The sequence below is a fragment of the Pangasianodon hypophthalmus genome, chromosome 5 (assembly GCF_027358585.1).
Source record: "Pangasianodon hypophthalmus isolate fPanHyp1 chromosome 5, fPanHyp1.pri, whole genome shotgun sequence".
Classification (NCBI taxonomy): Eukaryota; Metazoa; Chordata; class Actinopteri; order Siluriformes; family Pangasiidae; genus Pangasianodon; species Pangasianodon hypophthalmus.
In genome coordinates, this window is record NC_069714.1 from 11,117,495 (window position 1) to 11,143,103 (window position 25,609).

Below are 25,609 nucleotides of genomic sequence, written 5' to 3' on the forward strand. Positions count from 1 at the left end.
TAGTTCTCTCCTAAATAAGAGTTCTGCAGGTTACTGATAATGACCTCTTCTTTCTTCAGCCTGTCTCTGTTTGCTTTTTTCTCCCTAAAAGACTCTGCTATTGTAATACAGGCTCTTTTTGGTTTAGAATATACAGAGCTTGAGCATGACTGCAGATAGGATGTTCTCCAAGCATTTTGTTAACCCCGAGTGCATGTTAACTCCACAAATTTCAAAAGACCACAGGAATCCATACATTGTTTATGAGAATGCTTACTCATGAGAATCAATAAATGTTATATTTCTGTTCTATCATCCTTCTCTGTGCATTGTCAAAGTTAAGAGTACGCTCAAGTTGCATTTTAGCTATGCAGTACTCCAAAAGGAGTTAAACCTAACAAGATGACATGGGGTTTCAAAAAAGCTGATGTTGCTCTTTACATTCATATTCCAATTATTATTGGAAGCTCTGCTTCTGTATTTTTAGCTATTCCCCATGCTGTGGAGTGTAGTCTGAGGCAGTATGGTATTTTACCAAAAGAGCTCCTGCTGCTTAAATAGTTGCAGACATACAGACGCCTGGTATCTGAGTGAGGTCTTTGTGGTGAGTGAGTTGTGTTTCAACATCCTGACCTACAGGAAGAGTGGTGTTCTCAGTCTGATTTGATAGGTTTTTTTTTATCACATGCAGTTCGGGTCTGTTCAGAATACCTGCCTTCATTTTGGATAATAAAACCACTGGATTTACAAGACCTCAGTTGTTGTGCAGTTTTTCCCATTTGGGATTTCTGGTTATTTTTGTATAATAAAATAACCAGATAATAATTGCAATGTAATAATCTTATTTTTATATTAGAATTTTTAGCCTAATATCTTCTCATGGTAAGATGTTCCCTCTCTTTTACTGTCACACCTCTTACTGATAATAAGTGACTCTAACATATTATATGTCAGATGATTACAACCACAGTGAAGAATGTCTCATTGTATGACCTTGTATGGTTTACTAATGACTGACTGTTACTGTGTCCTGCTACTACAACAGAAAGCAGCCAATCCATTTTTCGAAATAGAAAAATTTGATATCAGACATTTTCAAATCTTGCATGCACAAGACAACCGGAAACCCACGTCTTTTCTCATTTCCTCTTGTCATGCATGAGGCTTTAAGATTGCTTCATTTACACCTAACCTTGAGCACATCCTGCACAAATGCGCAAATGGTCTTATGGTGACAAACTGAGCCTGTGCAGTTTAAAATGTTTCTTCTTCAGCCTCAGCTGTGGCAGCTCCTTGTGTTGATGTGCCTCGGGGGACTCCTGCAGACTGGTGAGATCATATCATAACAAACTAATGCTATAATCTAAGTTCTAAATTAATGTTAAATGTGTTAATGTGAAAAGAGTGCCAGGAATATGTACAAGAGCTTTGAGAATTGGGAAAGCATGGAGAAAAAAAAAAAACAGTTCCGTTCACACAGATGTATTTTAATGATGTACCATAAACAATGTATTACCTTAAAAAGGTAGCGCAACATACGTTGTTACTCAATTGCTTAGATACATTGTCTATGTTGCTCTACTTTCACAAATCCTGACACATTTCTCAACAACATACATACACTATATTACCAAAAGTATTCGGTCACCTGCCTTGACTCACATATGAACTTAAGTGCCATCCCATTCCTAACCCATAGGGTTCAATATGATGTCGGTCCACCTTTTGCAGCTATTACAGCTTCAACTCTTCTGGGAAGGCTGTCCACAAGGTTGAGGAGTGTGTTTATAGGAATTTTTGACCATTCTTCCAAAAGCGCATTGGTGAGGTCACACACTGATGTTGGTCGAGAAGGCCTGGCTCTCAGTCTCCGCTCTAATTCATCCCAAAGGTGTTCTATCGGGTTCAGGTCAGGACTCTGTGCAGGCCAGTCAAGTTCATCCACACCAGACTCTGTCATCCATGTCTTTATGGACCTTGCTTTGTGCACTGGTGCACAGTCATGTTGGAAGAGGAAGGGGCCCGCTCCAAACTGTTCCCACAAGGTTGGGAGCATGGAATTGTCCAAAATGTCTTGGTATCCTGAAGCATTCAAAGTTCCTTTCACTGGAACTAAGGGGCCAAGCCCAACTCCTGAAAAACAACCCCACACCATAATTCCTCCTCCACCAAATTTCACACTCGGCACAATGCAGTCCGAAATGTACCGTTCTCCTGGCAACCTCCAAACCCAGACTCGTCCATCAGATTGCCAGATGGAAAAGCGTGATTCATCACTCCAGAGAACGCGTCTCCACTGCTCTAGAGTCCAGTGGCGGCGTGCTTTACACCACTGCATCCGACGCTTTGCATTGCACTTGGTGATGTGTGGCTTGGATGCAGCTGCTCGGCCATGGAAACCCATTCCATGAAGCTCTCTGCGTACTGTACTTGGGCTAATCTGAAGGTCACATGAAGTTTGGAGCTCTGTAGCAATTGACTGTGAAGAAAGTCGACGACCTCTTTGCACTATGCGCTTCAGCATCCGCTGACCCCTCTCCGTCAGTTTACGTGGCCTACCACTTCGTGGCTGAGTTGCTGTTGTTCCCAAACTCTTCCATTTTGTTATGATAAAGCTGACAGTTGACTGTGGAATATTTAGGAGCGAGGAAATTTCACGACTGGATTTGTTGCACAGGTGGCATCCTATGACAGTTCCACGCTGGAATTCACTGAGCTCCTGAGAGCGGCCCATTCTTTCACAAATGTTTGTAAAAACAGTCTGCATGCCTAAGTGCTTGATTTTATGCACCTGTGGCCAGGCCAAGTGATTAGGACACCTGATTCTGATCATTTGGATGGGTGACCGAATACTTTTGGTAATATAGTGTACATGTGCAGCATTTAGCGCTGCTGCCTCATAGCGCCAGGGTCCCTGGTATGATCCTGAGCTTGGTTTACTGAGTTTCTATGCATTTTCTGACTCTGTCCACATGTGTTCTCTGGTTCCCTGGGTTCTCTGGTTTCCTCCCACCTACCATGCTACTAGTTGGACTCACTCCACTATATTTGCCTAGTGTTACCTGAATTTCATTTAAATTTGTTTGTTGTTAGAATGTCATTGTTAGAATGACTCTACTCTTCTTATATCTCTACTTCTACCTCTAACTCAGTATCTATAACTGCTTCTGCATCTCTGTCTTTCTCTCTTCTGCATCTCTGTCTTTCTCTAACATTCATAGAACAGTTATTAACTTCAATTACTGATTTTATTCATGTGCATATATAAAATGGAAGTTCACTGGCTGAACATTCGATGGCATGTGTAGCAATTTCATACATTAAATTATTTCACAGATATTTTGTATAAAAATAATAACCTATAAATATAACAAGTTTTATGATTAAAAAATAAGTATTAAATGTATTACATATAAAAGTGTTATATCTCCCTAGACACTTAGGTCTGTCTCTTTGCATTTCCTTGTCTACAGAAAATTAGGTTTATAAGGTGAGTGAATTCCAGTGAAATGGGTCAGTGTGAGTATTGTGTCAGTTTCTTAGCAAAAAAAGGAAGTGAGCTATGGTTTCTGAGAAACACGTAAGCAAATGTGAAAGACTGCAATATATACTGACTCACCTAGTCAGGTGACACGAACAGCCACACTTTATTTACTTTATGCGTATAGATATATATTCATGCAGAAAAGCCACACAATATTTTGTATTGCATTGTATTGTATTAAATGACTACACATACCATGTTGCTTCTAACCACTGTACAGTGGAAAAGAATGGAGAAAGAGGAAAAGCTTCTCAACAGAAGAAGGGCACTGAGGAATAGTATGAAGAAGCAGACTCAAATGGAATTCAGGCTACACTAGTTAACAATTTCAAAAACTATGTGTTTGAGCATTTGGGAGCAGATACTGGAAATTACTATTCTCTAAGAGATACACATCACATTTACATATTTGCTGCAGACTTAAAAAAAAAAAAAAAACCTTGAATCACAATACTTAGATTAGTTTAGATTGATGAATACGTAAAATTCTTATACCAACAAAATAATTATGTACTGCGGTGAAATTTAGTAAATAAATGAACTTGCTTTAATAGACTATGCTTGTCTTTCCCTTACAGATGTTTGTGGAGGTCAGCAGTCAGTACAGATCCAGAATGGTCCATTGTATCGTGTGAAAGGATTTCCAATGTCCATCTCCTGTAATGTTAGTGGCCTTGACAATTCAAAGACTCAAGATTTTGCTTTTTTAGTGTATAAACCACAGAAACCAGATAACGCACTCCAGATTATTAGCACTGGTGACCTAAATTATGCTTATGCAGTGTACTCTAAAAGAGTGCGTGAGAAAAATATTGTGATTGAAAGGCTCTCAGGGACTTCAGTTCTCTTCCACATTAAGTCTCTGAAAGCAGACGATTCTGGAAAATACGAATGTTTCACTCCAAATACCAATGGAGTGTATTTCGGAAGCTACAGTGCAGAAACAACAGTGACTGGTAACTTGTTTTATTATTCTCTTTTTTCTATATGCCAGGTGATCAAATATGTTATGAGTCATACAGTGTCTGATATCATTTCATGAGCTTATATTTTTTCTACATGTGTAAAAAAAATGTTAAGGCATATTTGTTCCCTCTTAGCATGACACTTCAGACAAGATTTATAACCAAGTGTGATTAATTCTATACATCCCACAGTGATTGAGGATACTCTGATGGCATCCTACACTGGACCTGCATCTCATAGCATCTCTGTGGGTGAATCCCTTCAACTAAAATGCCAAGTTTCCAGTCAGACCTTCCAACACACTCATCTGTCTGTCACATGGTATCTGCGTAGTAGCAGTGACACTTGGCCCATCATCAGTTTGGACCGAGATTTAACTGTAAGGCCTGGACCAGAGTTTGTAGCTAGATACCATTCTGGGCTCATAGCTATGCAGAAGATAGAAGACACCACCTACATCCTCAAGATAAGGCAGGTACAGCAGTCTGACAGTGGTGAGATCTACTGCCAGGCTGAAGAGTGGGTCCAAGACCCAGATCGCTCTTGGTTTAGGATTTGCCACAGGAACACCGCAGGCTCCAACATAGAGGTCAAAGCTCTAGGTAAAATTTATGAACTATTACTGTTTGGATGAACTGGAAACTTATATTGTACTTTTACTGTGCTTGTATCATGCTAATTAAAATCCTTTAAAAATTGCACATCAGAAAATGGGATTTAATATTTTGATTTCTCTGTGTTTTCTGTGTGTCAGCCACAGCTCGTGATGATGTGGGACCTTTCGTTACTCAAATTCAGGTTCTGAAAGGGGACCTTGAGGAAGGAGACATGATGGAGATCCACTGCAGCATAGAGGCTCAGAATCTAATTGGACATTTCTTCTCCATGACTTGGCTGAGAAACAACAAGAAAGTGGCTCAAATTGGCCCCTCTGGCGTGCTGTCTGTAGATGACACCTACGAGAAAAGAGCGAATGATGGTGAGATGAGGATTGTGAAGAAGGAGGATACAATGTTCATTCTCACTATCCAACCAGTCAGGGCTGAAGATCAGGGCATATATCAGTGTAGAGCTGCTCAAGAGGAGAAGACAGAGACCGGGGCCTTCATCAGTGGAAAAAGCCAGCTATCACGTGAAGAAACTGTGCGTATCAGAGCTGAAGGTCAGACATTTCTTATTATCATTATTGTAACATAAAATTGGATTCAGTGATTTTAAAGGAATATTACAAACAAAAAACCTAAATAAGTGCACAGTGACAATTAAATACAGTTGCAAGAAAAAGTTTGTGAACCCTTCATAATTACCTGGGTCTTTGCATTGATTACTCACAAAATGTGGTCTGATCTTCATCATTCAAGTCACAATTATAGACAAACACTATTTCAGTAAATTAATAACACATACAGTACAAGTTTTCAGGTCTATGTCGAGCATATTGAGTAATCATTTGCTGTGTAGGCTGGAAAAAATAAGTGAACCTCTGTGCTAACAACTTCTCCAAAAGCTAACTGGAGCCAGGTGTTTGAATTAAGGAGATGAGATTGGAAATGTGGGTTGTCCAATCTCATCTCCTTAATTTGCTTTGCCCTTTAAATAAAGACACACAACATTTGGTTACTGACAAATCTGTTCTTCTCAAGAACAATTGATTAGTGTGAACCATACCTCGATCCTATCAACTTTCACAGGACCTTAGACGATGCATTATAGAGATGCACAAAACTGGAAAAGGCTACGAAAGCATTTCTAAAGACCTGGGTGTTCATCAATCTTCAATTAGACAAATTGTCTACAAATGAAAGATATTAAGGACTATTGCTACTCTCACTAGGAGTGGGCATCCTGCAAAGATCACAGAAAGAGCACAATGGACAATCCTGAAAAAGGTGAAACAGAACCCAAGGGTAACAGCAAAAGACCTGCAGAAAACTCTACAAACTCTACTCTAAAAAAACATTGATGCACATGTCAAGTTTTCTAAAAAAAAAAATAATAATACTTGAATGTTCCAAAACACTTCTGGGAAAAAAATTCTATGGACAGATAAGACAAAATTTTTAATTTTTGGCAAACGTGCGCTAATGCTATGTGGGGAAAAAAAGGCGCTGCACTCCAACACCAAAACCTCATTCTAACTGTGAAGCATGGTGCAGGTAGCATCATGGTTTGAATCTGCTTTGCTGCCTCAGGGCCTGGACGCCTTGCAGTCATTGAGGAAAACAATGAATCAATACAGTATCAGTATCAATGAATTCAATACAGTATCACATTTAACAAAAGAATGTCAAGGCAACATTCCATAACCTCAAGTTTAAGAGAGGTTGGGTGTTGTAACAAGACAATGACCCAAAGAACACAAGTATATCAACTAAAGAATGGCTGAAAAATTCATGTTTTGGAATTGCCAAGTCAGAGTCCTGACCTTAACCCCATTGAGATGCTGTGACTTGACCTGAAGAGGGCTGTTCAATCAAGACAGTCCCAAAATATTGATCAACTGAAACAGTTTTGTGGGGAGGAATGGTCCAAAATTCCTCCTTATTGTTATGGCAGTCTTATAAGCAGCTACAGGAAATATTTGGTGGAGGTTGTTGCTGCTAAAGGAGGATCTACAAGTTAGCAAATTCAAGGGATCACTTACTTTTTCCTGCCTGCCTGTGAATGATTACTCAGTGTGTTCAATAAAGACTTGAAAAGTATTTGAAAAGTACAAACTACTGTGTTATTAGTTTAGTCAGATTGTGTTTGTCTATACTTGTGGCACAGATAAAGATCAGATGACTTTTTATGAATAACCAATGCAAAAACCCTGGTAACCCCATAGGGTTCACAAACTTTTTCTTACAACTGCATATCAGAATTCATATGTGCTTATACAAATATACTATACATCAACTAATCTTTAATTCTCCTGTATTTTGATTCAAGAGAGTGGTCTGGCTTTGGTTATGACAAAGAAGCCGGTTATTGTGACTGAAGGAGAAGCACTACAAATCAGCTGCAGTGTCTCTGGAGCCAAAGGGCTGCTGTCTGTGTCATGGCAGCACAAAAAACCTACAGGCGGCTCTTTCAGTGATGTCATAACCCTGAGTCGTGAGGGGGTGATGGGAGCTGTAGCGGCTGAGTATCAGCACAGGGGCTTGCGCATATTTCGTTCTAATGTTTCTGATTTCATTTTTGAGTTAAGTGGAGCTCTTCTGTCTGACAGAGGTGAATATATGTGCACTGTGTCTGAGTGGAGCATGGAGAGCAATGGCAATCTGAAGAAAGTGAACAGCCAGTCACAGCAAGGCCAGGTTTCTGTTAATTCTATCGGTAAGTCAAATTCTTGTTTATTCATTAGTTTTGGATACGAGGGAGAAATGTGTCAACAGGATGTAAAGAAGTAACCAGTACTGAGATATAGTTTCCTGTAAGAAGATTTTTCTAGGATTTTCTGATTCTGCTGTTGATGCTAGTGTTATTAAGCTGGCTTAAATAACATTTAAGAATGTATATAAATAAATGTAGGGGCAATTTCATTGACAATATACTGTGCATTTTTTATTCTCATTTGATGGCCATAACAATGTTTTGTTTAACAAAATATAATTAGAATATGTTTCATTAGAATCTTTAACTCACTGTGTTGGATAACAAACCTTTCAACATGGCTGACTTTGTCACTTAAACATTGGTGATTGCTTTAATCTTTTACTTCTTTTTCTTTCCTTTTTAGATTCTCTTGTAAAAGTGGGATTGAAAAGTCGTGACGTACATGTAACTGAGAACTCTGTAATAAAAATGATCTGCTCAGTAAAAGCACCTAAAGTTTCCTTAGCTGTGACTTGGAAGTTTGCACCACATAATTCAACTGCTCAAAAAAACATTGTATGTATGGACCTTACTGGGGGCATATCCTGTGGAGGAGGGCAGCGGGACTATCAGCTAGAAACTCAAGTGCGAGAATCAGGCACAGATTTTATTCTCACTGTGTTGAGAGCAAGTAAGCGGCATGAGGGACGTTACGCATGCCAGATTGATGCATATGACAAAAATGTTCAGAAAACCAACAAACTCTCCAATCTACTGGCCATCACTATACTCAGACCTGGTATGGATTGAATTAACTACAGTTATTCATGCAATCCCTTTAGGACACAGATTCCCAACCCTGGGCCACTTAAATGTCCTAAAGCACAGGTTCCAGACCCTGGTCCTGGAGACCCCTGTCCTGCACATTGGAGTGTTTTCCCTGTTCCCAACACACCTGATTTAACTAATAAGATAATAAACAGTTCTTCCTGAATTGACATTGGTGTGATAGAGCAGAGAAAGCACTGAAATGTGCTTTGGAAATGCAGGAATGGGGGGTACTCCGTGACCAGGGTTTGGAATATATGGCACATCTAAGTGGCATATATTCATGCTGTAAATCTTTAAGTTTGTAAGGAAAGTTGAAGGTTTACACCATAAACTGAATCTAATTCTGTTCTTCTCATCCTTTGTGCATTTCAGTTAGCAAACTATCTGTCTCCGCCAATCTTAAGTCTCCTCTGAAAATCCAAGCCAACAGTGACAGTGTGATTGATTGCTTGGTGACCTCAGCAACTTCTAATTCTTCCTGTTTTGAGGTAACATGGATACATGGTACACGGACTCTGCTGAAAATGGAACTAGAAGGGGTGGTCACTCTGGAGATGGACGAAAGGATCAGCATAAGAAGGACTAAGAGACAGACCTTCCAACTGATGATAAAACAGGTTAAATCAACAGACAGTGGACACTACCACTGTTCAGTACAGGAATGGATTCAAGATCCTGATGGCATCTGGTATAGTCTTGGCACAAAGTCTGTCACCATGGAACTAGAAGTCTTTGCAAAAGGTATGTTGCAGATTGCATTGTGCTTTTGCTTGATCACACCACAGACTACAGAGCCTTATACAACCACAGATCAATACAGTAGAAAACTCAGCCATATAAATTAATGTGCTGGTCAGTTGGCAAAACTCACCAGTGGTCATGGTAAATCTGTAGAATTTATTCACCTCTATAATAAATGCTTAGAGCACATTAGAGCATAGCTTTATAGCAGATCCTGTGATCTACATGCATATAATGATCATTTATATGTGTAAATCTTAGTCTGGCATATTTTTTCAGTCGGCTGTAAGTTGCAATTCACAAATTTCTGTTAGAAATCTGCCTTCAAGAAGATAATTGTAGTTGAATATGAGTTTTTGTGAATATTTAGGCATAGTCTATGAAAATAAACATTGCTGGCAGCGTGTTTTCCACCTAATGCTATAACTATCATTTAGTGGATAATGGATTAATCCACAGCATCATTGCATGACTTAAAGACTTTTAGCTGGTGAGAGCTACCTGGCTTGTTTAGTTGTTGGTTTGTTTTCCATAAAATGTCTTAAAGGTAAGGTGGCTCATGCAGTTGCTGGCAAGAAAAGTTCTTGGTGTTGTTTGAATCTTTTACATTTGGCTTAATTCTCATATGACTACTAAAATTGTATTGAAATGATTGACATGATCACTGATGGAAAAACACTTAACGATTTTGTAATTAGAAGAAGAAACTAACAAGATACATTAACTGCTTAAGGATTCTTTTTTGTAAACCCTGTTTATTGATGAATTCAAATTTTATAATTTATAATTAGTTACTGAGTTCAACAGTTATCATTATGACAGCTCTTCTCTCTGCACTTTTTTAAACTTGCCTAATTTTCCAACATTATTAGTCATAGCCACTTCCCACTTGCTATGCCAAGATTGTGATTGCCAACATGGGCTTCTGCTGTTAAATATGCTGCCAAAGCCTGCATCTTTTCAAGCTGCCACATTTGTTTAGCAATGTCAAAGGACATCTGATGGCTCTTACTGGAAAGTAGTAACAGTTCCTTTGTGTGTATGTGACATGTGTATGGTATATGGTGTCCTGGATTGGCTAGCATTGAGAGTAGAAATGGATGACAGACAATGGATGTTTAGGCTCACAGTGGCTATTTACTAACATTCTTTGTGTAGAAAGTTTTTTGTAAATCCTTTGTATTGACATATGTTAATCTTTTATCATTTATTCTTCAGAAAGTGATTTCAGCATGGACAAATCTAATGTTCAACTGGAGGCCACGGAGGGAGAACAGGTGGAACTGAGCTGCTCACTGGGGCCTGGTGGACTTGACCCCACATTTCGTTACTCTCTGAGCTGGTTCTTTCAAAGCCAAGATCAGAGTTTGTCCACAGTTAAGCTGCTTACCTACAGCCATGATGGACGTCTGCAGTTCCAAGAATCTGATCCAGAACTTCAACATAGACTTTGTTTCTCCAGACCCACTATTAATGTCTTCCATCTGTCTATCTTGAATTCCAACCCATCTGACAGTGGAAGCTATTACTGTGAGGTAGATCGGTATCAAGCTGATTGTAAAAGCAAATGGGAAAGCAAGGGGAGTGACAAATCTGGTTTTACCAATGTCAGTGTACATTTTATAGGTAAGTTCTTTCCTCTTGCTTGTACATGTATTAATATCTCTAAGTCACTGTAGATAACAAATAAAGAACAATTTTGGCTTTCATTCTTCAGAGAATAAGCTGCAAGTACACAAAGTCAGTCGCTTTCTCAATGTTAGTGATATTCAAACTGGCTTCGTGGTGGAATGTGAGATCAGCTCCCGCTCCAGTGATAAGTCTGTGTTTGAAGTGACCTGGTCCAGGAGGCAGCGAGATGAGCTGCCCCTGACCATTTTCACTGCAAGTCGAGATGGCACTCTACACAGCACAATCCTTGATAGAACTCTGGTGTATGACCGGCCCAGTACCACCCGCTACACACTCACTGTGCCCAATGTTGATCCCTCTGATAATGGCCAGTACCAGTGTCAGGTTGTGGAATGGCTACAGACAGCTACTAACACTTGGAGGAAGGTGGCAGAAGACAAATCAGGAGAACTCTCTATCAATGTAGAGGTCAAGATCAAATCAAGTGAAGATACTTTCACTTTGGAGATGCCTGCCGCTCATCAAAACGCCACAGAGGGAGAGCAGTTGGACATTAGTTGTTCTATTAATTTTGATAAAATGGACCCCACCTTCCAGTACACTCTCACCTGGGTTGTGGAGAGGCAGGGCTCCAGTGCCAGCACTTTTTTACTAAGCCATACCTATAATGGCTATCTAGGATATCAATCAGAGAACAAGCAGCTCAATGGCAGGCTACTGTTTTCCAGGCCCACACCCAAAATCTTTTCTCTCACTATTTTGAATTTGGATCCATCTGATAGTGGAAACTACCAATGCAGGGTTGAACAGTACCAATTTGACTGTGAAGGCAAGTGGAAAAAGAGGGGATCTCCACAACTGGTTTCAACTATGGTCAATGTGCACAAAACAGGTATAGTATGACTTTTTTGTGTTATTTCTTCTGTACACACATAAGATTTTCCTCAGATCATTCTTATTTATTCACCTTAACTTTAGATAGTGAACTTTGACTTTGGACCACTTTTACTTGCAATATGAGAATAATCATTATCTGTTGGTGTCTGAATATAGTAATTTTGCCTAATGTTTTTCTGCCGCATAACAGAGAGTAACCTGAAAGTACGCAAAGTCAGTCCCTTTCTCAATGTTAGTGATATTCAAACCGGCTTCGTGGTGGAGTGTGAGATCAGCTCCCGCTCCAGTGATAAGTCTGTGTTTGAAGTGACCTGGTCCAGGAGGCAGAAAGATAAGCCGCCCCTGACCATTTTCACTGCAAGTCGAGATGGCACTCTACACAACACAATCCTTGATAGAACTCTGGTGTATGACCGGCCCAGTACCACCCGCTACACACTCACTGTGCCCAATGTTGATCCCTCTGATAATGGCCAGTACCAGTGTCAGGTTGTGGAATGGCTACAGACAGCTACTAACACTTGGAGGAAGGTGGCAGAAGACAAATCAGGAGAACTTTCTATCAATGTCACAGTCTACCATGCTGATGGTAATTCAGACACTTTAAACATTCTCATATATTTTATAGACTGTCTATGAATATACTCATATTTCTTTAATGTTTTGTAGGTCTTTCCCATAAAAATGCATGCTCTTCTGGAATAATACTGGGCAGCCTAATTCCTCTGCTTTTCCTCCTGCTTGTGGGTGTAATAATTCTGCTGATTAAAGTTCAGAAGACAAGGTCTACTTCAAAAAACCAGAAGAACTCTCTATGGGTTGAAAATACCCCACTCAAGGCTATTACAGATACAGCAACAGGTATAAACAACAGTGACTAAGCTAATTAAGTCTCATTTTCGTGATGCCCTAGCAGCCTGAAGTTTTCTAACAGTGGAAAGTCTGTAATGTGTCCATACTATATTAAATGAGAGTTAAGACAGTGAAACATCTGCCTTCTAGAATAACTAGTAATTTCTTGAAATATCTTGAATTCTTGGCTATTTTGTGAATAAGAAAAAGCATATTAATGAGCATGTCTCCAACACTGATGAGATTAATATAATAAAGAAAATGGGGGAAATGCAAAAAAGAAGACAAATTTTTTTAGATCTTAAAATCTTTAGACATCTGCGGTCTATATGAAAAAGTTACACACTGGTTTTAGAAATGATATCGTTGCAGTAATTTTGAACATTACCATTATAACCCTAGTGAAAAAAAAGTATACTTTATTGTATTTGTAATATATTTCCTGTTTCAATAGTACATTGCAAATATACTAACAAAAATTGTACTAACTTTAAATAAATAAAAAGTGTATTACCACCATGCTTTTACCTATTTTTACCATACAACTTTGAACACACTTTAAAATAATTGTAATTTAGTATATTTTCTAAAAATATATTTTACAAAAATATACTTGAATTGAAAGTTTTGATTATTTTTTTAAAAGTGTATTTATTTGCACTTTATGTAAATATATTTTAGTATTATTTTTAACTGTGTGCTGAAAATGACCATTGTAACAATGCATTGAAAGTTTACTTTCAAAGTACATTATTTAATAACCTGAAGTTGTAGTACACTTTAAGTTCAAGTTTGGAGTCATTTTTAAGTGGACTTCTTCATGCTTGCAATTCACTTCATTACTGCTTTCAGAAAGTAATAAAACATATGATAAATGCGTTGAAAGCCCATTTAAAACATTTTAAAATAAAGTGTATGCACTGCACAAAAGGCTACTCTTGTAATTGTGATTTAAGTATTTTAATAAATTTACACAATGTCACAGAGAGGTCCAATGTATAAACATCAATCCATGACTAATTTTATACCAGCAGCACACCACACGAACACAAGAAAATGTGTTCTACAGGAAAGTAACCTTTTATCGAATGTGTTTCTGAAATGTTTCAGATGAATTTTGGGCGAAATGAGCAATTAAATTAGCATTAGCCGATGCTATTTTGCTTAGCTCGCTATCAGTGCTGTGGCTGAAGCTTACGGAGTGCTAACAGTTAGCCTACTAGCTAATCCGATAGACTTAATATTGTTCGGGGAACTTAGTTGGCTTGGTATTGCTAACTTCATAGAGCTAGCTATTTATAAAGGCAGCGTTGCAGTTTACACACTTGGTAGTTGATGTTTAACTGTTTGTGCTCTTGTCTGAGGGGATTTGTGCATTTTTTAAAGTTGCTATTCACACTTCTTGTTTTTGACAGCGAGGCCGCGAATTAGCCATCATCTCAGTCTCCAGTTAGCTTAGCCTGTTAGCTAGCTAGCTAGTCGTGTGAGGGAGAGAGAGCGACGTTGCTAAAGTTCGGCGCTGTGCCTCGAGATGCCCGCGATGTTGGAAAAGGGTACGACGGAGATTTCAGGGAAAAGAAGAAACTCGGTGAACAACCCAACAAAAAGTTTTACTTCCAACGGCAACAGTGATGGCGAGCAGGGTAAGTGACGGGTGGTAGCAGGCCCGGGTTGGCTAATCGGGAGCAGCGGGAGGATTCCCGGTGTTGTCATGCCACTGGGTTGAAATACAGATGTCTGTTATTGAAGTTACATGTTATTTGTTGTAATGACCCTGACAAGAAGTGCATTCAGCATTGGGGAAAAAAAATAACATATTTTTACTCAAAAATAATATATCTATGGTATATTGCTTGTGTGTTTTGAAGACACTCTTAATTCATTTGTAATGTATTTGTAATACAAAAAAGTACACTTTAATATCACTAATCAAGCATGCAATTATCTTACACAGGCATATACTTAAAGTGTACTAAGTATATTTGAAATTGTTCCAATTTAGCACATAAAAGTACACTAAATACACTTAAAGTTATGCTTTACTACAATTTAATTACAACTAAAATATACTTAGCACAAAGTTGTTCCAAAATAGCACACTTCAAGTTAACTAATCATTAACACACTTAAACTATACTGACAGTTAGTCTGGCTGCAAGTATACTTAGCATATTTTTTTTTCACTAGAGAATATCACAAGACTTTAGAGTTACTGATTCACAAAATGCACCATGTGGTGAAGGCAACAACTACAGATCATCTGTAAGGAGTAATGTTACATGGTAACAGTAAACAGTAGGGAAGCTTTATAAAGAATAAAGACATGCTTTTAACTTTCATAGTATTATAGTATTACTGTACATTCTCATGTGTTCCTATGTATGAGTTTAAGCATCAATGGCACAGTTATTTAAAAACATGAAACAGCTGTACTTGTCACATCACCATGTAAAAAGGAAGTTAGTTTTTGTGGTAGTATGTGCTGTGCAAAGACTTTTGACTAACAGCTTGTGGTTTGTGCTGTCACATAAGCAGTACAACAAACACACAATGGAAAAAAACTAGATTCAACAAAATATTTCTACATGTGTCTTTGCTTTGGATAAATGACGTTAGTGTATTAATAGCTAGCATAAAATGTATGTAATGCATGTACATAAAAAGAGTAATTTTTATTCAGTTTTTTTTTAGGTGTGTGTGTGTGTGTGTGTGTGTGTGTGTGTGTGTGTAGAATGCATAAACACTTTCCACTTGCTCTGAATGTCTTAGGAGCCATGTGTACAAACTTGTCACCTCTCCAAAAACTAAATAAAAGTTAAAAGTCTGGAATTTTTAAAATAGAGTATCTTTTATAAGGGAAGGGGTTTAAAGGCTTTGTTTTGTCCATGGATTTTAGTGATTCTCTAGAGGGCTTAATTTCTCTATAGTTGTGTCTTTTGCTATTTTGTAGTACACCATATGATTAAGTGATTATGAGTTATGACAGCTTTTCATTAAAAAGTGTACTTAATATAATTCAAGACTGAATAATATCAGCATAGCTATTCACTAAATGTCTACAGCAGATGTTTTGAAACTAAAACTTCACTGCGAGTATGCTTCCTGGTCCTGTCTCCATGTTCAGTATTTGACCTTAAGGTGCAGTGTAGACGATATCCTTTATCTGACTCGCATTTTTGTAAAAAAGGATACCATTATAATGCAAGTCTGTTTAACAGATGTCGGTGTGATCACTTTAATCCTTAAAAGAAATCCCTTCAGTTTACTTAAACATTTTCTGATCTTCTTAAATACTTTTGACACAAGAATGCTGCCAAATATAAGCTCTTATACAAAACCAACTGCTGCAGTAGTAAGACATTTAATTAAGAAATGTCAACAGGAACTCACCAAACAGCTCAAAGTGCTTTGTAATTAAAGCATTAGGAAGACCTAAATGGTATGAACTAGATATTCTGCACTTGGCTGTGTGTGGGTGTGAAGTGTGAAGTGTGGTCTATCAGCCACATAGATTCCGATCTAACCCAGTGGCTGGCAGTTGTCTCTCTGTCTGTCTCTCACTTTCTCTCTTTTTTCTCTCACATTAGTACTTGTCTTTGTGTGTTGGAAATTCCCAACTGGAAACTGCAATAATTTTAAATAGTATAAATGGTACTGTAATTGTACTTTCTTCGTATGTTGTAATGTTGTATGTTGTATGTTGTATGTATGTATGTATGTATGTATGTTGTATGTTGCATCCAGGGATACTTTTGCGTGTTTTTTTTAAATAACACATGATATAATACTTTAAAAGAAAGAAAAATCTGATTTTACTTTTGAGATAGTAGGAGCAATCCACTAATGTAGGAGTTATGCATCCTGCTTTATGATATACACATTTTAAAAGCAAATGCCAGTTAGACAGCCTCCTCTGGTGGTTAAAGACATTATTACACCTGGCAACCAATCAACCTACTTGGTCAATGGAAGACTTTCTGTACGTTCTTAAAGGTTAAAGGTTCTACTTGGAACCTTCTCTAATTGCGACACACTATTATGTAGATTCATTAAGGATTTTCCAAGAAGGTCACAGTGAAGAACCCTTAACCTTTTTTGTAGGGATGTAATTCTGTTGGTTTTGTTGTCTATGCCAATTATAAATCTGGTTCGTATTAAATATATATATATTTTTATCATGAAGTAATTTTGTTTTATTTGCACCCTGAATCCTTTCACATCACATGGCATGTCTCATTCAAGCCAGTATCAGGCATGACCTTAATTAAGCTTCCTGAAGAGACTGCACAAGTTATAAGGTGTCTGAAATCTAATTTCGTGAGTCATAACTGTAGAATCTTGGATGCATAAATGATATTTTCTAATATTAGTGTGGGTGGTGTTTTAAGATATTTGAAACTCCTCAGTAAAATTCTCTAATGACTGCCTGGCACAGCAACAGGTCCAAGGAAGTGGCAATCAATATTAATATGCTACATAAAACATTCTGAAGAACTGAATTTAGAAAATAAAAAAGCACACAGGCTGGCTGATCTTTTTAAAGGAAATATGTAAAAGAATAATTGTATTAATCATAATACATCCGCTAAACATTTCTGCATTATTTAAGTCAGTAGTGATATGCTGTCTGTTGTGTAATATGCCTGGGACTGTACTGCTCAAACAAATATTTGTAAATGTGCATGTTGCTGTCCAAATGCATGTCAGCTCCAAGAAAAAGGGACAATAATATATGCAGTGAGGGGAAATATGTATTTGAACACATTCGTTTTTGTTATTTAATTCCTGTAGATATATCCACTTCAAATTTACACACACAATGTCTTTTGACTTTGTCTTTTATACTAATAAATATTAACAAAAAAAGGATGCATTCATAGGCATATAAAAAAGTTATGTTTAAAAATGCTGCAAAAAAAGTCATTATAAAAGACGTTGTTTGGGAGGATTTCACACAACAGTTAGCAATCATGGTGTAGGTGAAGGCGCTTCCTAAAGTTCCCAGGGACGACATTATTAAACACTTGAGCAGAAAAAGGTACAGACTGGTAAAATCTCAAAACACACTCTCAGACTAATGATAAGGAATGTAAGAAAGAAGCCAACATCACTCGAAAAGAGTTGCAGGATGAACAACAGTTACAGTAAGAAGACTAAGCAATGAACTGCACTGCAATCATCTCCATTTCTAACCTCACACAAAACCCCTCTGCTAAAAAGCACAGATAAGCACAGGCAAAAAAATAACTAGAATTCTTTGGCAATAATTCAGCTCATCATGTCTGGAAAAAGAAGAGTTGCGCATATAATCTCAAGTACACCATTTTGAAGCTGTAACTGGCAACAAAATGTGCAACAAAGTACTAATGTTGGCCATTTATGGCGTCCAAATATTTTTTCCCTTATCAATTTCATTTTACGAACATATCTTTGTTTAGCTCAAGAATACCTGCTTATTTGCTCGTATTTATAATTACAAAGACAAAAGACATTATGCGTGTAAGTTTGAAGCAGACATATGCACTAGAAGTATATTAAATAACAAAAACAAAAAAATACTTATTTCACCTTACTGTATCTAAATCTAAATCTAATACCATACGATATTACAGTCAGGGGTAATATGGTGATAATACTCAAATGAAACAGTAGAAAAGCAGCATTAAAACGAATAGTGACACTGAATAGTGAGAATAGTGTATAAAGAGACAGAACATGTTGTTAACGTGCACAGCTGTAGATGAAATACAAATGTAATCTACAGTATGTAGTAATATTGTAGTGAAGTAATGGATTGCAATAGATGGCACTAATGGTTGAAATAAATAAGTAAACAAACAAAAATGTGTCAGTGATCACCTCAAAAGATTATTACAAACTACAAAACTACAAAAAAACTGCAAAATCAGAATACACTTAAACAGACATGTACACATTCAGAATGAGGCGGATGTGAGTTTTTCTGCATCAGTGTTTAAATGCTTTTTAAAGCTAAGACTTCAGGTATTTATTGATGCCATCCCTGAATCGCAAGTAAAAAAAATAGGCAGAGTTAGCGCTGTGTAGCGGTCATATTACCATGCATCTTTTACTTGTCAACCGCAGTGATTGGAACGGACTGTACACCCTAATAAGCTGTCTGGAATGGAAACCAACCCTATTTGAAGATGATGAAGGACATGAAAACCTTTGAAAGCACATAGGTGCTTCACACCTGCAGATCAGCTGCTATATGTTATATGTGATATCAAAATGATGCACCAGAGACTGCAACATGAATGAGGAATGATGAGATCTATTCATCCCTATTTCTTTGCAGCTGTGCAGAGCATCAAAAACTCAGGGCTCTAAGTGCCTTTCATTAAGGAGATGAACATAAATTTTATCTCAGTATCACATGACGAGCCACATTGAACTGATAATATTTGTGCTTGTTTGGAGCCATAAGAAGTTCTGAAACTCTTTCAAATGGAGGAAGAATTTACAAGCAGCAAATACTTCTAGATGTTCACATCACAGAACTGATTCTTTGGTTTGTTTTTGTTTGTTCCAGCACATAGTAGTATATATTTTTTTTACAGAAGATTTTTCAAAACTGCATAGTCATCTCTGATTTTCACTGTGATGTTTGATAGCACAAAAGCTCAACCTAAATCCAGAGTTCATCAGAAGTAGGGGTAAAAAAAATAATCTGGGTGCCAAAATGGATAATGCTATTACATTCAGTGTGTAGCAAACAGGACTTGGGAGTTGTGTGACAAACCATGTGCAGTAGGTTAATAATAACAATCGGTTACAAGCCAGAATGAAAAACCAGAAACACCCCAAGGTCATACACAAAACCCACAATGTTCAGAAACCAGCGGGACAAATCCAAAGAATAGTCAAACTAGACATGTGTTGGTTAAAAAAAAACATGACAAGGCATACACAAGAAACAGCTCAGAACACACCCAATAGGCAATATCTATAAGGCTTCACAATGACAATGAGTATGAATGAGCTTTATAGTCTGTGAACAGGAAATGGCCATGACAACAGAATAAATGTCTCAGAATTCAGAGCAGGGGTCCCTCTGGTGGCGTGGTGGTGAATTGTCTCTGAGAGATGTGACCTGGGTTTTTATCAGTTGCAAATGTAACCATCTTTATGATATGTGATAAACTCAGATGTATTTATGTACATCCACACACACAAACACTTTATTTATTACAACTGCAACATACCAGAATGTTTTCCAACACAACATTCATTTTTAATCACAGGACTCATCTTACTTTGAAGTGTAAAACATTTCCATCCAGCTGTAATATTTAAAGTGCTTCCTGACAGAAGTAGATTTTGGTAGCTCTCTGGCTTTAATAATATGTGTAGTGCTGGCCTTCTGCTCTTCTCTCCTGTCAAACTCCATTAGATGGCTAGATTGTGTGTGGGAGACATGGGATTTATTCCTTGATCCCAGTTTTATACCTCCAGCTATTTTAGCCTAGCCAGAGCAGTGTGTGCATGTATTTTGGAGAAAAGGGAAGAGCTGTCTTTGTATAGAATTTGAATGTCAAAATAGCTAACTTTAGTTTAGAAGTTCTGCGAAATTGTTGACTATACCTTTAAGTAACTCATTTTTAGAACTCTTTACATCATGAACCTTGAAACCAGTGATATAGCTTCACAAGATTGATTGTATGATTTTTTATGGGTTTTTTTTTTTGTGGAAAGTCAGTGATCTGAGCAAACCTAAGCTTATTTGATTTCATCTGTCTTCGAAGAAGTAAACAAGTCTGCAGAATATTGGCAGAGCTTGATTTGTGAAGGTAACAGACTCAGTCTGCATGTTTGTACTAACTGTCCAGCCATGTTAGCATTTACACTGTGATTGTGACTTTGTCCAGTGGATATGTCCAGCCTATTTTTAACATGGTGAGGAAGTTGGTGACATAGGAACGCGGTGGCTGACATAGCAACGGGTGAAGTACAGGAACATGGAGTGTGTGAATTCTGTGTTCTTAGCAAGTTGACACAGTGAGCAGCTGTCTGACAAGTGCTTCTTAAAAGTGTTAAAGATGGCAGAGGGAGTGATGTTTCCACTGACAGGGAGCAATGGCCTGAGGGAGGAGTGCTGGTAGAGTGGAGGTGAGTGTGAGAGGAAGGTGTGTGTGAGAGGTGTATGGTCGCCTTTGATAGGGGTCTGTGTAGCAGTGAGGTGCAGGGCATTTAAAGGCTGTCTCATTGGGAGCAGAGGAGAGTGACAGGCTTCTTGCTGCCAGTTAGAATCTATATTTAGGCAGAAGCACAGCAGAGAATTGCACTTACACATGGTGTGAGCCTCATTATTTCTGTGTGTGCATGAAGAACAGCATTCCAATATAGCAGTGTGTGTGTGTGTGTGTGTGTGTGTGTGTGTGTGTGTGTGTGTGTGTGTGTGTGGTTGGGGGGGGGGGGGGGGGGGGGGGGTGTCTGTTAAGGTCCACAGCGTAACTGGCATGTGTCAATATGATCAACGATCACCTTAGAGCAGTGTTTTCTGTGGGTATGTAGAGTAGATGAGAAACTTTCTTTTCCTACCTTTCTAGGTAAATTTCATTTCCAGGTTTTGTCCTGCTATCAGGTTCTCAAGTCACTGGTCTGTCTGTTGCACAAGATCAACAGAGACAGAAAGTGTTGACAGATTGCTCTGTATTTGTGCATGTGAATGTCCTCTCACTGGAAATGAACATGATGAATCTTCCTCTCCATCGCGGGCAGTTCTTGCATCTGTGTTTTGGATCTATAAGTCAGTGTAAGTATCTCAGGGTGCTTCTCTGCCAAATACATTATTGCATTACGTGAGCTGTGATTATTATTCGAGTTTTGGCAGTGTATGTGTTAGTATTAGCAGCAAGTGGCTGAAAAGTCACAGTCATATTAAAAAATAATCTCTCAGGTGAGGAATATGACATAACTGTGCTATTTAGAGTCTCTGGGTTTAGCTTTATTTAAACTACCTTCTCTTCTCTTCTTTCCTTGTCCCTCCTCTTCTTCTTTTCTTTTCTTACCTCTATTTCTTAATGCCAAAAAAACATCAAATATCTTAAAGAGCACATAATATATATGTGTGTGTGTGTGTATATATATATATATATATATATATATAATATATATATACATATATACACATACATACATATATATACACACATATATAGTCATAGAACAAGTGAGTGAAGAAAAGGCACCTAACTTCTGATTTCACACTTCAGGAATAATGAATGGAAATTAATATTCTCATTTATTATTATTTATTTATTATTTCTGGCATGGCTCTGCAGACCATCCAGAAGAACCATGTAGGCCTGTGGTGATCAGCTGCTCTTAAAGCCTACATTCAGCTTCATGCAGCAACTTAGCAGCACAGGCAAATGAAGCAAAGGAAACTCTTTCCTCATCAGATATCTATCTATCTATCTATCTATCTATCTATCCTCTATCTCCTACTTCATGGTGTAGGCAGGTCTATCATGTGGTACTGATTTTGTGTGTGAATGTGTGCGTGAGAAAGTTGTCAGAAGATAGTACAGCCCAGGTAGTGTTTTTATAGCTGATACCATAAAATAAAACAAAGCCACAGATCTTTACCTTCCTAATGTCCTGATCCTAATAGCTCTTTGACAGCCTTGATCTGATTTATGAGTTCCGTCATGGATGTAGGTATATACAGTGTCTCTGAGGTGTGTGTGTGTCTGTGTGTGTGTTTAAAAAAAGCCAAAAGGTTTCCTTTTGAATACTGAGTTTTCGGTTAGGAATAGGTTTATGTGTAGGCATAACATTGATAAGCTGCATTACTAATTATGTCAATGGAAGCTCCTCAGAAGGATCGTGTGTGTGTGTGTGTGTGTGTGTTTGTGTGAAAGAATGCTATTCTTACTTTCATATGTTCTCATTGAAATCTGCAAAGATTCTATGACAGTCAAAGATTGTCATGCAGGCTTGATCCTGGCATCGGGTGACTGTCTGTGTGGAGTTTCGCATATTCTTCGTCTTTTTCTTCTGGGTTCCCCAGTTTCCTCCCACCTCCCAGAAAAATGCCAGTAGGTGAACTGGCTTAGATAAATTGCCCCTAGGTGTGAATGTGTGTGTGCATGGTGCAACTTTATGTACTAGTGTCCCATCCATGGTCTATTCCCATCTCACGCCCAGTGTTCCTGAATAGGCTCCAGATCTGTCTTGACCCTGATCAGGTTAAAACAGCTACTGAAAATGAGTGAGATGGTACAGTCATAACTAGTATCACAGTTCACAAAATTTTAATAAATATTTCCATGTACCTTACCAATTTATTGTCTGTGTTAAGTACATGTACAGTAATAATTTAATAATTTCCTCTGGCCAGAGTTGTTTAAGTCTAATGCATTGTTGGACTTAAGTGCCAGCTGACTTATTAGTAGTGCACTAGAGTATAAAAAATGTTATGTGTCAGCTTAATCGGCAAGCCCTTTAGCAGGAGATAATAGGCAGTTTGCTCTGCTGTTTGTATGTTGCACTGTACATAAAGAAGGGCAGGCTGGCATTTGTTATTGTGTCATATTTTTCTGTTTATTAGTCTGAAAGGATGACCAGCATCTTGCCATATCCACTTCAAGTGAAATATTTGATTGTCAAGGTAGTTCTTGTTGTGTTAGTGTTATTTTCATGACAGGCTCAAGAGGAGAGAAAAGTAGGAATGTTGAGAATGGCACTTTGTAGTCATTTACCACAGGGAACAACACCTTTTATTCCACCTGTATGTCAGACTGAGTGGGCTGAATGTAATTGAACTTGACTCTGGTATAAATAAATTAAGTTTCACCTGGGCCTGGAAGGAAGACACCAAGTACAAGTGAATAGAGCTGAAGAGAAAGAAGGGGGATTTTATTTTGCTTATTTATTTAGCTGTAATGGTCACAGACACAGTAAAGAGAGGCTTTCCTAAAAAGTGAACACACACCAACAATCGCTAAACTTAGAGTTTCATTGTTTCATTCTAGTAATATGGTAATATGTATGCAGAATTATATAGGACATTCTGTAAATAAAATAAAATCTGTGCTATTATCAGTGCTTTTCATCCTGTGACACAAATTATATCCTCCTCTTAACACAAAAATGCTAAACCCTTTGCTAAACCAATGCTAAATCAGAGCCATAGATAAAATAGATGGAATATCTGACGTTTTGATGACATTTTCATGAAAAACATGATTTAAGATACACAAAGGCTATTTTACAGTAGAATTACATCAACATTACAGAGGCACACAGACTAGCATTCATGACTATTAAGTATTAATAATTAAGCTCAAAACACTGTGCAAACACTCTAGTCATGGAATCACCCCAGAGTGCACCATAGTCCATATGCATTTCCTTACACAAACATATATATCATAGCAATAAAATTCATTAATTAATTCATGTTTAGTAATAGCTTTATCCTAGTCAGGGTCATGGTAGATCCAGAGCCTATCCCAGGAACACTGAGCATGAGGTGGGAATACCATTCACATACACATTCACACCCAGGGCAATTTTAGCAAAGCCAATCCACCTACGTGCATGTTTTTGGGAAGAAAACCATGCAATCCCAGGCAGAACATGCACAGAAACTCCACACAGACAGTAATCCAAGCTCAGGATCAAACCAGGGACCCTGAAGCTGTGAGATGACAGCACTACACATTGCACCACCATGCTGCCCACCAGTAAAATTATTAATTTGCAAAAAAAAAAAAAAAAAAAAAAAAAAAAAGGCTAAACCTGAAATATAATCTATAATTGGGAGTCAGCTGGCAGTTGATGATAAGGGCTCCAGTTATGTTATGCCACTTTATTTTGTTGTATCTGCTCCTATCACATCTGATTTTTCCAACATGGGCTAAACTGGTTTATATAATTCCGACAGTTTCTTCAAATTTAAGACACGTTGTAATGTCCACTATACCAAGCTAGCTAGTGTTTTGACTGTGTGCAAGAGTTCCAGCTTTCTGAAATCTTATTCAAGTCTGTTGAGATGTTGACTGATGTGATTGCATGATGTAAATGGAATTATTTGAAATAAAAGACTCACACACGCACACACACACACACACAAAAAGCCTCTGAAGCATCCCTTAACTGTGGGCCATTGTTGTGGTATGTATCTTTATCTCTGAGCACCAATCACTACAACTTTCTGTCTAGTGAAAGCCACAAAGTTATAATGTCGCCCCGAAATAGTTCCATATAGATTTATAATGGGTTTTATACTGCAGGACTAAACTACTTGCGGCATGACTGATCACACTATTGATGGTGAAACCCATTGCAAAATTCATCTCATCATTGTTTGCCATGGAAACAGAACCAGTGGGTTTCCAAGGTGATGGAAGACAATTTTCATTCCTGCAATGACATTTACTTAACTGTTGCATTCACTGTAGAGCCTTTAAGTCTGGCTGTCATTGCTGTCATTTTACAGAAGAGCCTGTGATCACCTGTTGGCAGCTTAGGAATGTCTAATATCATAACATTCATCACATTAGGCCTTAAACACAGGACAGTTTCAAAGTCTATTATATATCCCAGGAAGCTATGTGCCTCATTTATCAATCTTTCAGTAAAGTTGTGTGCAAATGTTTGCATAATCCAAACTGGATTTACAAAACTTTCAGAAACGCTAATTTTGTTAGTACTCGCTTTCGTTTGCTGAACGCATAGTGCATTCCAGACACAGCTCATTTGCATGTAGTGCCACCCACAAAAATCCATGAAAGTTCAAGTGCACATACAGCTGGGAGAAAGTTATTTCAACTCACTTCTAGGCCAATAAAAATATTTAATAATATTATAATATTAATAATAATAATTAGTGTGCCTTAA

The 25,609-nt window shown here is 37.9% G+C and overlaps 1 protein-coding gene across 1 annotated transcript; it reads left to right on the top strand.

The window, feature by feature from the left end:
• Positions 1–1,182: 1,182 nt before the first annotated feature.
• Positions 1,183–15,438, top strand: LOC113526251 (immunoglobulin superfamily member 3). The gene is made up of 12 exons (XM_034304901.2): positions 1,183–1,308; positions 4,102–4,479; positions 4,681–5,091; positions 5,244–5,651; positions 7,421–7,807; positions 8,211–8,585; positions 8,990–9,358; positions 10,577–10,984; positions 11,076–11,882; positions 12,078–12,476; positions 12,557–12,748; positions 14,155–15,438. The coding sequence occupies exons 1-12, from the start codon at positions 1,239–1,241 to the stop codon at positions 14,196–14,198; spliced, it is 4,248 nt and encodes a 1,415-aa protein (XP_034160792.2). The 5' UTR covers positions 1,183–1,238; the 3' UTR covers positions 14,199–15,438.
• The last annotated feature ends 10,171 nt before the right edge of the window (positions 15,439–25,609 follow it).

What these genes read in the sequence shown, in the direction of transcription:
- LOC113526251 (XM_034304901.2), top strand. Translation starts at nt 1,239, where the DNA reads ATGTTTCTTCTTCAGCCTCAGCTGTGGCAGCTCCTTGTGTTGATGTGC. An exon ending in TGTCAGTGTACATTTTATAG is followed by an intron (nt 10,985 to 11,075) that starts GTAAGTTCTTTC and finishes TTCATTCTTCAG; the next exon opens with AGAATAAGCTGCAAGTACAC. An exon ending in TATTACAGATACAGCAACAG is followed by an intron (nt 12,749 to 14,154) that starts GTATAAACAACA and finishes TGTTTTTGACAG; the next exon opens with CGAGGCCGCGAATTAGCCAT.